This window comes from Myodes glareolus, chromosome 22, assembly GCF_982192425.1.
Source record: "Myodes glareolus chromosome 22, mMyoGla1.1, whole genome shotgun sequence".
Lineage (NCBI taxonomy): Eukaryota > Metazoa > Chordata > Mammalia > Rodentia > Cricetidae > Myodes > Myodes glareolus.
In genome coordinates, this window is record NC_142047.1 from 24,579,797 (window position 1) to 24,593,988 (window position 14,192).

At 51.7% G+C, this 14,192-nt stretch overlaps 1 protein-coding gene across 8 annotated transcripts in view; it reads right to left on the reverse strand.

Annotated features, from left to right (window-relative positions):
• Kifc3 (kinesin family member C3) overlaps positions 1-14,192 on the reverse strand; it is a 92,764-nt gene that overhangs the window by 14,790 nt on the left and 63,782 nt on the right. For 3 of the 8 annotated variants that reach the window (XM_087900261.1, XM_087900264.1, XM_087900263.1), the window contains exons 2-5: positions 13,389-13,593; positions 10,624-10,766; positions 5,748-5,886; positions 3,027-3,208 (exon numbers count right to left, since the gene is read on the reverse strand). In XM_087900261.1, the coding sequence (XP_087756387.1) occupies positions 3,027-3,208; positions 5,748-5,886; positions 10,624-10,766; positions 13,389-13,593 (669 nt within the window). Of the gene's footprint in view, positions 1-3,026; positions 3,209-5,747; positions 5,887-10,623; positions 10,767-13,042; positions 13,339-13,388; positions 13,594-14,192 lie in introns of those variants that run through there. The other 5 variants (XM_087900265.1, XM_085682004.2, XM_087900262.1 and 2 more) reach the window with 4 other exon arrangements.

The following is a 14,192-nucleotide window of genomic DNA, read 5'->3' on the forward strand; positions in this document are numbered from 1 at the left end:
AAAAACAAAACAAAACAAAACAAAACCAAAAAAACCAAAACAAACAAACAAACAAAAAACCTACAAAGGTTTCTGAAGATTAAAGATGGCAGTAAAGGAAAGTGTCTTGCAGTCGTGGGTTGAAGACTCAATAAATAGGCTTTCAACAATACCCAGAGAAATCTAGAAATCCAAGACAATTTCTACCAAAACACTAAGAGCATTTTCTGAAGACGTTAAAAAAAAATCCATCCAAAAATTCATCTGTGAACTAACAGACACCAAACAGACAAGTGCTGCACAAGAGAAATTAAGGTGGAAGCCTGTGTCTTGACCTCAGCGCTCCAGCAGTGTAGCAGTGTGGCTCTGGCTGGAACAGACAGGATGGAGACAACAGAAAGGATGGAGGAGTACAGAAGAAACCCCAGACATGTTCTAGTCGTTTCTGACAAGGGTGCCAAGACCACGGCATAGCAAAGAACAATCTTTCTGACAACTGGAGGTGGCAAACTGGTTCTCCACATGTCAAACAATAAAGTTGGGCCCACGTACCACGGAGCAATATACAAAATGGATAGCAAATGGATCAAAGACCTAAAGACAAAAAGAAAATATAGAGAAAAACTTCATAACACTGAATTTGGCAGTGATTTTTTGATATGGTCCCCAAAACATGAACAGTAAAAGGAAAAATTGCTAAGTGGTCTTTACAAAAATTAACTTCAATACTTCTACAACTCAACAAAAGTCATTAGAATAGGGGCTGGAGGCGATGCCGAAGACCCAGGTTTGCAACCACAAAGTGGCTGTACAACTCCAGTCCCAGGGGAATCTGATGCCCTCTTCTGGCTTCTGCAGGAACTACATGTATGTGGTACACAGACACGTGTGAAGGCAACACACACACACACACACACACACACACACACACACACACGTGCGCGCACACACACACACCATTAAATCACAGGCGTAGCACTTCAAGTTAGTATCCCTGAACAAAAGACACCAAGCAGAATGAAAGGTAAACATGGAGTGGAGGAAGACGTGCAAATCAATTTCCTGAGACAGGATTAGTGTCCAGGTAACATAAAGAACTTCTATAACTTAACAACAGAAACCCAGTCACCTGGATAGAAAAATGAAGAACAGGGCTAGAGAGATGGTTCAGAGGCTAAGAGCACTGGCTGCTCTTCCAAAGGCCCTGAGTTCAATTCCCGGCAGCCACATGGTGGCTCACAACCATCTAGAATGAGAATTGGTGCCCTCTTCTGGCCTTCAGGGATACATGCAGACAAAACACTCTATAAGTAAATCTTTAAAAAGAAAAAAGAAAAATGAAGAACTTAGGAGCTACAATGAAGCACCACTGTACACCCACCGGGAAGGCTGCTAAATAAGTGTCAGTGAGGATACAGAGACACTGGAATCCTGGACACTGTTGGAGGACATGGAAAAACTCAAAAATTAAAAACCGAGTTCGGTCTGGGGGTGCACACCTGTAGTCCCAGCCCTCAGGAGGCAGAGGCAGGATTATTGCCTGTGAGATCAAGACCACACTGGTCTAAGTAGTAAGTTCCAGGCCATTCAGGGCTACATAGCAAGACTCTAAGAAAAAAATGTATAACGGTAATTATAACAAATTGAGTCAGGTATGTGGTTTATACCTGTGGGTGTGGGGGCAGGGAGCAGCAGGTCATCTCAAGGTCAACAGCAGCTTGAGGCAGCATCAAGATCCTGTCCCAGGAAGGCACACAACTTCAACCCTAGCACTTGCAAGGCAGAGAGAAATGCACCTCTAGAGTTTCAGAGTTTGAGGCTGACCTTGTCTACATAGGGAGCTCCAAGCCAAGCAGAACTACATAGTGAGATCCTGACTGAAAAAAGAGGAAAGAAAGTCTGAATAGTGAGTCTCAATAAGTCTCAATAAGGAAAATAATGAGATCCTACATGACTCAGTAATTCCAATTCTGGGCATACGCTCCAAAGAACTGAAAGCAGGAACTTGAAGGGACAGTGGTACATGGTTACTGGTAGCGGTCTTATTCACAGTGCCCAGAAGGTGGGCACTACCCACAATGGAGTTCCAGGGCACATGGGGCTAGATCAAGAGCTTATCTCAGAAAGACAAAAACCAACAGCCAACAGCCAACAACACAAAACAACAACAAAAGCCACTGTAGGCTGAGAGAGACAAGAGGCCAGAGGAACCCCAAGGGGCACCACACATTATAGTTCATAATGTCCTGTTCACACTTATGACTGACCCATCTAATAACCACAGAGCCACACACATCAGCTAGCTAGAAATCAGAACATGGAGTTCAGAGTATAGACAACGCTCTTACAGACAAGATATCCTCAGACAGACATATTTCCCCAGCTCCAACCTCCCTATGACCCAGTGCAGCACAGAGCAGCCTCAGGGCTCTGTTGTCAAAACCATTTACAAGTAAGGTGCAGACTGGCAGTTACCATCCCTGGGCCACAGGGCCAACGAGTCCTGCGGAATCAGGGTTTGCTCCCGTATTCAGGCCCAGGAGTTTGACCATGTCTCCACAGGACTGGACCCTACAGAGAGTAGCTCATAGGTCCAGAGCTTCAGGAACCATCCCTGGAGAACACTGTTGTTATAAATACATAATCAAAAAGCTCACAGATAAAACCTGAGCAAAGGCGAGGTACCCTTCTGAATTCCCAGGTCATCTGAGAAGATCCTCCTTTAAAGTGGCGCTTTAGGGACACCAGAGTGGGGCTAGGGACACCAGAAAGGCTGGGTACTTCACTTTCAACTTCCCCTCTTGATAAGCAAGTAGATTTCAACAATTAAAGGGAAAAATGTTTTGTCTGGGAAGATGCTCAGGTGCTAAAGACACTTGTTGCCAAGTGAAACAACCCGAGTTTGAACCTCCTCATCCTGTAGCATCTTCCCAAACTAAAAGAATGTCACCACCTGACTTCTGGTGGGGTCCAGGTACCCTAACAATGTCCTCTGACCTGTTCCATAGTGGGCAGTGGCCTCTGTTTGTCCCTGCCTCCCCAGGTACCTGGTTCTGCAGCTGGATAGTTGTGGCTTGCCGGTCACTGTCGTGGAGGGCCAGCCTTTCCCGAAGGACCACCAGCTCTTCCTGAAGCTGGGACATGGCCTCCACCGTCCTATGGACCACGGGGTCTGGGCCTGGTGACCCTGACAGGCTTGAGCACCTCCCGATGCCAAAGAGCCGCCCACCTACAAGCAAAGTAGTGGCTGATCAGCATGACAGTGGAGGTCTGCCTGGAGGAGGGATGTGGCCATCACCACAGGGCACACCACCGGTGGGAAGAGGATGCAAGAAGGTAGGGCTAGGATGAGGTCTGAAGGCTACAGCAGAATGGGTTTGCAGGGGACCTCCAGGTCTGCCTAGGGGAAGTCACTTCAGCAGTAACTTCGGGGGACAGAACTGCCTAAACCAAGACTTGGGAAAGCAGTTTTTATTGAATCCCCTCAAAGCGGTGTGTCTCCAGGCAACTGCCACTGAGAAAGAACAGAGGCTCACTCAGAAATGGCTCTTCACGCTAAGACACACCCTCTCTAAAGCACAGCGGAGAGGATGGGGTTTTCCCAGCTGCTCCGTGGACAGTGGTCCCCTGTGCATGGAGGAGGGGCAAGCACAACAGACCAGTGCATGGGTCAGGAGCAACCAGGCATACTCTCAGGCTGATGCCTGCATGTGGGGCCACACATGCACAAGAAAGGGACAAACGCCAAGTCAAGCAGGGCCTCAGCCTGAGTCCTCCCCATCCCACACCTTCCCCTGTTCTGTCATCAGAGTGGGAGACACAGGACAAGCATCAAGGGCTGTGATCAGTGCTTGCTCCAAAGCACTGAAGAGGAGCATGGCCTGTGCATTGAGGAACCAGCTGCAGTCCAGGGGGACAAGAGGAGGATTTGCCTTCTCCCCTCCCCGCAAGCAGCCCAAGCGAGGCCCTGCAAAGTATCTGGGAGGGCAGAGGGTTGGTGCTAGCTGGTGAACCTTCCACTTGCATGAGGCCTTAGCTTCTGGCCTTCCCCGAGGTGAGGGGCCTCCTCCCTGTGCCTGGCCTCCACCAATGGACCCCTTGACTACAGTTTTGCAAAGCCCCAGAGCAGCACAAGGAATGGGAGGCAGCAGCAGCGAGGCTGCTGGGGGAGGGGTTCTGCTGGGGGGAGGGGTTCTGCTGGGGGGAGGGGTTCTGCTCCCACGGGTGGGGCTGGGGGAGGGGTTCTGCTCCCACGGGTGGGGCTGGGAGCCCCTCCTTCCACAGACAATTCATGCCTAGCCAATGGCCTCAGCTGTGTGGCTCTGCATGGGACACAGCATGAAAGTCACACAGAGCTGGCCCAGCCTCTGTGATCTATTCTAGAGGCAATAAGGGCAGCCCGATGCTTCTAGGCCAGCACACGGGGCTGCCACATGATCAGCATGGCCACAGACTGTACTGGTGCAAAGAGAATGTGCTGGGCTCGGCTGAGAGCTGGTCTTGCCTCTTGAGTCACATGGGAGGGACCCTGCCGGCTCTTCCTATGTGAAACAGGGTTACAATGTGCTGAGTCCAAAAGCAGCCCTGGGAAAGGAGCTGGGCTCCCACAGGTAACACAGGTGTGCGTGACTATCACAGGTCTTGGCAGGCCTGTCTTCCATGACATGGCTCCTGTCCTGGGAGGCCCTGAGTCCCAGACCACAGCATGGTGCCCTGTGCAGGGGGCCAGGAGTGGAACCTGCAGAGTTGTGGATAGTGGGAGAAACACTCTTGAAGAAGCAGAAGGAGGTCTGAGAATGGGGAGAAGGGAGGAGAGGTGAGGCCCCAGGGTACCTGAGCAGAACAGGCCTGTGCTGAGGAAGTCACCACCTAACAGGTCAGTTTCTAGAAGCACACCCACCACAGGGCCCAGGGATCAGGTGTTACGCCAGTCCTCATTGCTAGGAGGATCTAGCCTTCCTCCTCTGAGTCTATCCCACCTGCTGGCCAGATGGTGGCTGTTTTGAAACCCTGGCTGCTCATTGCTCAGCCAGACCCCTACACCAGCCCTGAATCTAGGTGGACCAGGACTCATGCAGAACAGGTGGTGGCCCAGACTCAGAGGAGGGAGTGACCTCCTCCAACAACCTCAGCAAGTTCAGACGTGCAGATTCTGGGAAAGCGGCACCTTTCCCTCACACCCCTGGCCTTGCCCTGAGGCTGCCTAGGATGTGCTTTCTCTGTGGTCACTGGCCTGTACTTACTATAGAAACCCCAGAGGACTGCAACAGGGCCTGGAGAACCTTCTAACACCAGTCAGCTCTGGGTGCCCATTTTGGGCCAAGGATAATGGAACCACAGGCTCGGTTTTCTCAGCCTGAAGGCAGGGGAACAATTCCCTGCTCTCTGGGTCCTCTGACCAGAACAGCCAGGCTCTGCAGCCGGCACCAGTGGCGTCTGGGAGGCTGCTCCTGGGCTCTGCTTTAGATGGGTGCTTAGAAAAGACAAAAAGAAGGGAAATCCAACCCCAGCCTCCAGTGGCCAAGGTCTCTTATCACTGGGTGGAGCCCTGGTGGCCCTGGGACAAGGGGCAGGACAAGAAAGAGAACAGACACATGGCTGTCCCTGGATTTGGAGGAGGCTGTCAGGGTCTCAAGTTCATGTCAGGTGGCCAGACAGGCTGAGCCACCTCCAGCTGTGGGACAGAGTATCACACAGCTGGGACCCCCCCGGGAGCCTCTGTCCTGCACCAGTTCAGCCAGGTGTGCTGATGGGCCGACCTCCTTTACCTGTGTTTTCTACATTCATGGCGCCACCAGCTTCTGGGGCCTCCCGGTCCCGCCTGGGGGCCGGCGCCTGCCTCTTCGGGAGCTTGTCTTCTTTCGTCCCCTGACTCTTGCTCTCGCACCCCTTGTCCTGCAGGGCCTGCTGCCAAGACACAACCAGAATCCTCTCGTGAAGGGGACTGTGTGAGCATTCTGGTCCCAGGGCTCAGCACTTTGTCTCCCACCACGGAGGTGTGGACAAAGAAGTCCGCCTGGGATCCGGGGAAGCCAGACTAACATCCCACAGGAAGACGGCAGTGACTTATTCTTGGGCCCCACAGTAGCCAGCCTCCACACCGAAGATGCTGCGGTCCCCAGTCCAGTGAAGCTAGTGCTATCCCTGCAGGTTCCGTGGGGCAGAAGTCAGCAGCATGTGAGCAACTGGTTCACATCAGCACAGGCGACTATCCAGTCCTGCCATACACACAGCAGGCTTGGGGCAGCTCCCCTGGAGTGTCATCTGCTGCAACACCTTGGCACCTGGCCTCCCTCCTAAGGATGGCACACCCAGGACTAGGAGGCTGCACGTGAGTCCACATGACCGGGAGAATTGACCACCCTGCCTCCTTCTTGCTCTGCCCCATGGGGCTATCCAGGAGCAATGTGACCCCAAATCCCTGTCAGGGGACTGAGACAAAGGTAGCTGAGCTGAGCAGATGAACGGAGGTGCGGGAAAGAGGTACTTCATTCAGAGACATCCCCTATAGCTCAGAGAAAGACGCCAAGCAAGGGTCAGAGCAGTGTGGGGAGGTGTGATCCATCTGAGGGTCATACACAAGATGCAGACGAAAATGAGCTGGAGCTCAAAGGCTTGGTGTGTCCTCGCTGTGCGGGATGCACACACAGAGAAGGCTTGGTGTGTCCTTGCTGTGCGGGATGCACATACAGAGGCCCACTGAGATAGAAACAAAGCAATTTAAACTTGGGAAACGGAAATAAATTTCACAACAAGAGAAAAGGTGATGAGCAGACAGGGCCTTCCTGGTCCTTCTGGAAATGTCTGGGGTTTGAATTTTTCACCTTAGAATCACAGTTTGGTTTGGTTTATGTCCATGGGGGCATCTGGGAAGAGGATTTTATGTCTTTGTGCCCTCTTTGTGTTACCTAATTTTATATATACAAGGTCTCCCTCTGCAGCCCTGGCTAGCCTGGAACTTACAGAGATCCATCTACCTCTGCCTCCTCACTAATGGAATTTCACAGATAGCTGTGGTCGGTTTATAGGTTCTCTATTCTCCACTCTTTTACGTTAAGCACCAAAGGGCCAATCAAAAGAATTGCAAGAGTGAAAAGCGGCCGGGGCAAGTGCCTTGTGGGCCATGCCCTTGGCCTCTTTCTCTCCTCATCTTCGTATTTAGGAAAATTCTCCTCAGCTTAATTTTGTCTCTACCCCTCAACCAACCTCAATGCCATCTCGAGCAGGTTGGGGAAGGTGGGGGTGGCAGGGACAGCAGCAGCTGGAAGTTTCCATTTGCCTTCAGACAGGAGCAAAGGTTACACTATTTCTGGGCTGCTGGCCGAAGCACCGGAAGGACAGACATCCCCAGGGGCTGGGAATTTCTGCGCCGCCTCTGAGGGTACAGCTCAGGCTTTAGTTGCTGGATCCAGGCTCAGGTGACTGAGTCTGTGACCTGTAGGTTGTTTCAGTAAACTTGGCACACGCTTCGGCACACATCCATCCCCATAAACATGGCAGAGCTCGGCAGGGGCCAGAAGGACATGAACTTGGAAGCCAGTCGCTATCAGCTTCTGAACAGCCCGTCAGCAGAACTGCTGAGCCCAGGCCTCCATAGCAGCCACAGCCCAGCACCCCATAATCAAAGCTCAAGAACAGGGCCACCACCCAGCTGAGCGGCAGTTTCTCACCACAGCCTCCTGATTTAACTTCCCTCTGGTTTCCTTAACTGTTGTCTCGCCGGACCCACTCTCCTGCTCTCCTCCCTGACCACAAAGGCAAGAAGTGTGGGCCGTTCAGCTCCCAGAAGAATCTCAAGAGACCCAAGAAACATAGTGAAGCACAGACTGCCCCTGAAGCGCCATCACCGCGGGGGTCCTACCCAGAGCAGCTGGCCAGGGCATCCTCTCAAGTTGTGTTCCTGGTGTTCCCATTTGTAGGTGCATTTGAGGTTGGTGACTCTCTGGAGCTTCTGTTGGGCTATCTTCCCTATATCCCTCCTCAGCATCCCTGCACCTGTGCTAAGATGCATTGGCATAAGGCAGCCAACCCATAGATATCTGTTCAGCAAATGCACATATTAAAATACTAATGCAGGAAGACTGAAGAGACCAGCAGTTAAGAGCACTGGCTGCTCTTCCAGAGGACCCAGATTCAATTCCCAATACCCACATGGTGGCTCGTGACCATCTAGAACTCCAGTTTGAGAAGATCTAATTCCCTCTTCTGGCCTTCACAAGCAGCAGACACATACATGTGGTGCACAGACATATATGTAGTCAAACACATACACATTAAAAATAAAAATAAATCTTAAAAAATATACTAATGTAGGCTTGTACTCAGTGGTCTTGTGTGTCAACTTGACTGACACAAGCTAAGTCATCCATGGAAGATACCTCAGTGAAGGAAATGCCTCCTTAAGATCCAGCTGTAAGGCATTTTTTTATTTAGCGATCAATGGGGGAGAGCCCAGCCCCCGGTGGGTGATGTGATCCCTGGGCAGCTGGTTCTGGGTTCTCCAAGAAAGTGGGCTGAGAAAGCCATGGGAAGATAACCAGTAAGCAGCTCCCCTCCATGGCCTCTGCATCAGTTCCTGCCTCCAGGATCCTGCCCTGTTTGAGTTCCTGTCCTGAGTTCTTCAGTGATGAACTGCAATGAAGTGTAAGCCAGATAAACCCTTTGTTTCCTCTTCAACTTGCTTTGCGGTCATGGCGTTTTGTTGCAGCAATAGAAACCCTGACTAAGGCACAGGCACTAGAGAGATGGCTCAGCCATTAAGAGCACCTGCAGCTTTTGTGTTCCCAGCACCCGCATGGTAGTTACAGGGATCTTATTCCTTCCGGCATCCCCAGACAGCAGATCCCAGGCATGTACATGGTACATATACATATATGTAGGCAAACATTCAAACACATATAAATAAATAACTCTAGAAATAAACCAAACTAATACGGCTGGGAATGGTGGCACACGCCTTTAATCCCAGCACTTAGGAGACTAAGTTCATAGATCCCTGTGAGTTTAAGGCCAGACAGGGCTGAACAGTGAGATCCTGTCTCAAAACAAAGCAAACAACAAAGTAATGTAGGCCAGTCAGATGGCTCAATGGATGAAGGCCCTTGATACCCTGAGTTCCCATCCCCAGAACTCAGGGAAGGAGAACCGACTCCCACAAGCTCTTCCCTAGTTGCTCACAGGTGCACTGTGCTCACCCCCACCCATGCCCAGAGACCCCCATCCACCCCCTGCCACATACACACAGTGAGTGTACAATATCAACGTCACAACTGCTTGAATGTCAAAGGAGCACGCTGTCATCAGAGCTAACACCCAGGGCAGACGCAGAGAATTTTGCCATTACCACCATCGGTACTCCGTGGTGACGGGACGGACCTAGGCCTCACGCATGCCAGGCAAGCGCTCTGATGCTAAATCATATACACAGCCCAATTACAGTTTATGGCAAAGTCTCAAGTAGAATCTTATGCAGCGGTCAAGAAAATAGAGGTGGTTCTCTATGACTGACGGGTATGAAGAAATCTCCAAGATGACTCTGAGGCAAACAGCACAGCGTAGAATAATATGAATAATATGTAAAGATAAATATAAATAAATATGTAAGTAGAGGGACCATGAGGGGCACACAGTTTCTAGGGATTGTAATGCTAATTCTTTATGCCATTTGGGTTTTTTTTTTTTTTTTGTGGGGATGGGGGGTTGAGACAGGGTTGCTCTGTGTTGCTTGGCTGTCCTGGAATTAGCTCTGTAGACCAGGCTAGACTCAAACTCAGAAATCCACCTGCCTCTACTTCCTGAGTGCTGGGATTAAAGGTGTGTGACACCGCCACCTTTTACACCTATGTTCAGTAGTTCAGATCTCAGTTGGTGTGACCAGCAGCAAGTTAGTTAACCTCTCTGAGCTTTGAGCATACATGTCCTCATCTATAAAATCCATTCAAACAGCATCTCTCTGTTGAGACACGAGATATGTTGACTGTGTTCTAATATAGCATTGAATGAAACCCACTAATTCTTCGTATTATTTCTACAATCAAAGCCTCCCCCACCCATACACAGTAAGTATGCCTTCTGAAAGTCAATGACAACTGAGGAGAAAAATAATTTCCCCATTCCCCCCAACCCATCTTCCTTTGAACCCCCACCCCCAACCCCTTTTGTGAGACAGTCTCTCTGTATTCCTAGCTGGCCTTAAACTTGCTCACAGAAGAGCTCTACCTGCCTCTGCCTCTAAAGGATTAAAGGCTTGCACCATGCCCAGCCTGGCCTTCCCTTTGATTCTTCAAACAAGGGAACATGGGCATTGTCCACATAAAAACAAACAGTTCCCCCAAACCGGCCTGTTTTCCTCCAGCTCCTCCAGTACCTCCTCCAGCTCCGCTCATCTTAGTCAAGGCCTCACTTCCCACCTCAGCCAGTTTGTGACTGAAAAGTTCCTGTCACCGCCTAAGAAATCGCCCCTGAAATAAGCTGAAATGAAACCTGCTGCATTCGTGCAGGCTTTCAGCTGTGGACTGCAAAGGGCTAGCCAGCAGGTGCCTGGCCGGTCCCCAGCTCTTCTCCCTGCCAGACCCAACTGCTGGAGCTCAGAGGACCTGGCACACTGGCCACACCCTGGCCCTGCATCTGACGGCCCACGCTTACCTGAACTGTCAGGTAGAGTCTATGCGGACTCCTAGGGCCAGGCCAGTCCACACTGAGGGCTCGACACTGTGCCAGGGATGGGCGAGCCGCAGTTCGGGAGCTTGAGTCTTCCTCACCACCAGTGAGGATGTCTTTTCCACGCCCTGTTCCAGGACAGACAGACAGGTGAGATGACATACTTGGCTGCTGGCCAAAGGGAGCTGAGTATAGTTTTTGCCCCCTCCAACCTGCCCAGATGTGGCCAGCAGGGCCACATGTGGCCTCACAGGCTCCCTCCATACAGGAGCAGGTAGGGACAGAGTGGGGCCACTTGATTCTCTTTCCAAAAGGAACCCTGAGATTCTTTCCTGAAGGGTACCCAAAACCCTACTGGGGGCTCCCCAGTTGCCACAGTGGCTTTTGGGGTCCACGCTTGTTCATCAGCTCCTCTGCAGAGAGCAGCAAGAAGAAGCCAAGACACGGAGGGAACTGGACACAGGACACAGCTTTATTACCAGGGCTGCCTCTAGGTGGCAATTTCTCCCTTGCCTTCATTAAGACCAAACCTACACTGGGGAGCCGGGTCCCTGCTGTTTCCCGTGTACCCAGAAACAACGAAAGGGCATCCTCTGGGGCCCCTATCAGGGCAGGACACCCCCACCCCTTTTCAGCCTGGCCAGGGTGGGAAACAATATTGGCCCCACTGTCAAAGGCACAGCCACAGGCTGGAGAGATGACTCAGCCACAGAGCACAGGCTGCTTTTGCAAAGGGCTGGAGTTTTGTTCCAGCACCCATACTGGGTGGTTCGCAACTGCCTATAAGTCCAGCCCCAAGGTATCTGATACTTCTGAACTCTGTAGGTACCTGCACTCATGTATGCTTAACTATTATGCACAGATAAATACACATAACATAATTAAAACTAAAATAGTAATTAAAAAAAAATAAATGGAAGCTTTTTCATCAGGCACAAGCTTTTAATCCTAGCACTCAGAAGGCAGAGGCAGGCAGATTTCTATAAGTTCAAAGCTACTCCAGTCTACAAAACAAGTTCCAGGCAGCCTTAGTAAGACCCTGGGGGTGTGGGGGGGTGCACAGCTACCCTGGGATAAACTAATATCCCGAGGGCACAACCCCATGGTGAGGATCAAAGAGGATTTAGGCACAGTGAGGACCCACAGATAACAGCCATTAGGACAGCAATTATCATCACTACCACTCAGGGAAGTGGAGGACAGTCCCCTTGTAGGACAGGCAGAAAACCAGAGATCCTGAATAATTAACAATATGCCTAGTGTCACCCAGGGCTTGTATTCAAACCCTTTGTGCCAACCAATGCTGGTTGATTATCACTTTCAGGATGACAATAAGACTAGTAGGGGACATTTGGAGGAGGCTGGGGTGCCCTTGTTGGCTGAGACTCTCTTAGGTGCCAAGCCTATGCCTGTCTGTCACAAATTGATTTCACTGAACCTTTATCTTAAGTTTATAAAGTGGCTAGAAGACTCTAAAGTCGCAGCGCTCATTTTATACACACACATACACACACACACACACACACACACACACACCCCACATGAAGTAGATGAAGAGCTCAGTTTTCCAAGGTGAAATGTTTTGTTTTGTTTACCAGAAAAGCCATACTTACATCTATCAGACCCTGGGGACAACCTTGTAGAGACCATCCTTCACCCCTTCCCAACAACCAGCTGACTGACCCACAGAACCTCTGCTTTGCCTGAAGACTCCCAGGGTATAAGGGGGTGGCCAGCCCGGGGCAATCATAGAAGCTTGGAGCACTGCCGGGCACTGCCTGGCTACTATTGGCAGAGTGAATGTGTTACGGTTAGAAAGGGAGACAGTCGGAATTTGTTATGAGCCTTCTCTGAGCCTCCAGGCATCCCCTCTTCTGTGCACTATGGGGCTTAGACCAAATGGTCTCATGGTCCAGAGGCCCGGACTGGCAATCTGAACACTTCTCTAGTAGGTCAGGAGCAAGCCCCTGAAGGCAGTTCTGGATAACCCTGCCTTCCCACACAGCTGAGGCACCCTGCCTACCTGCCCACACAGAGCTGGGGAAAGGGTCAAGGCAGCTCCTCACCCCCGCACCCAGCTCCTACCCAGAACAGAGGAGCCGCTGGCTCCTTGACAGTCTCAGCACCTGGGACTTGACCCAGAAAGCTGATGGCTGACAGTTCCCTAGGGTACAGCAGCGGTCCAGGCTCCAGGACCCTCTCGTTATAGACCTCCTGGTAGGATCACTTTGAAAGCTTCCTTAGCTGTCTGACACCCAAAATCCAAGGCCTGGAACGCGAAGTCCGCAGGGCAACACTCTGAGTAGCCTGCGTTCACTCCTCATTCCCGTCCAGGGCAGCCTGGCGGAATCAGGAGTCGGTGTTGAGCAGGGCACCCAGGAGGTCGGTCAGCTGCTTCACCTACCTTGTTTACCGGCCTCCGGCTGACATTAGAGAGCACCCCAAGTGAGATCTCAGAGTCTCTGACCTGGTTCGGCTGGCGGGAACGTAGCTGATGCCGCAGTGGTACGGACTGTTAAAGTTTAACCGGCCCCAGCCTTCTCCTCCTCCCCGGCTGGACGCAGGGAAGGAGCACCCAGTGACGCTGCGCTGCGCTGTTCTCCACGCCCAGTCGGCTCGGAGCTGCTGGCTACCCTGTAATTACCTGACAGCTCTGACTGAGTTTAGGAACCGCGAGAAATCTCAGTCTCATCTCGGGGATCTGGAGGAAGGAAGGGAAATGAAGAGGCATTCTAAAAATGCGGACTCACCAGTTCTCAACCTCCCCTGGCCGGTGTGTGGGAAAGGGCGGGAGGCTGGGCTGGCTGGGGCGGGGCGAGCCATCCCGGGCTTGGGCTCCTGGACCCGGCCCACTCTCCACAGGCCCCGCAGTGAAGGCGTGGCTCCCAAGTTCCACGTCCTGCGAGAGGGGACCATGGCCCGGGGCTCAGCAACCTCTTCTGGGTGCCGGGCAACCTGTGGAGAGAACAAGGGGAGAGGAGTTCAGGAGACGTGGGTAGCTCACAAGCTGTGCCGTCCGGAGGGGTCTGCAAACAAGGGTCCCTTGCTACTCAGGATAGCAGCCCCAAGTGTAGCAACTCCTAAGGGCCCTGGGCTCGCAAGAGGGTGCTTGGTACTGACTATGGCACCTCCGAGTGGACCAGGAGCAAGTCAGTGTGTTGGTCACTTGCTGTGAAAATCTGCGGCAGGACACACTGGGGTAGCAGCCCCACGTGGAGGAAGCTCGAAGCCTATGCTTCCAAGCAGTGGTAAGTTTAATCCTTTTCCTCCATGACATCTCATTTTCTAATTGCACCCAGCTGCTAGCTTAAGTCTCAGCCTTCAGGCAGTGTCCCAAGCTGGTGGCCCAGCAGCTAGTACTCCTCAGTATTAGCATGGCACCAAGGAGGGGCTCAGTAGGGGCTGGCTTAGGGCCAGGGGCAAGCTGGGTTTACATTCAGCAAATTCTCAGAGCCAGTTCATTCACACATTCACGTAACTCAGTACTGAGGGTGTGGCAGGCACCCTGCCAGGCATTCATTCAGTTCTCTTTCATAATCGTTTATTGAGTGCCT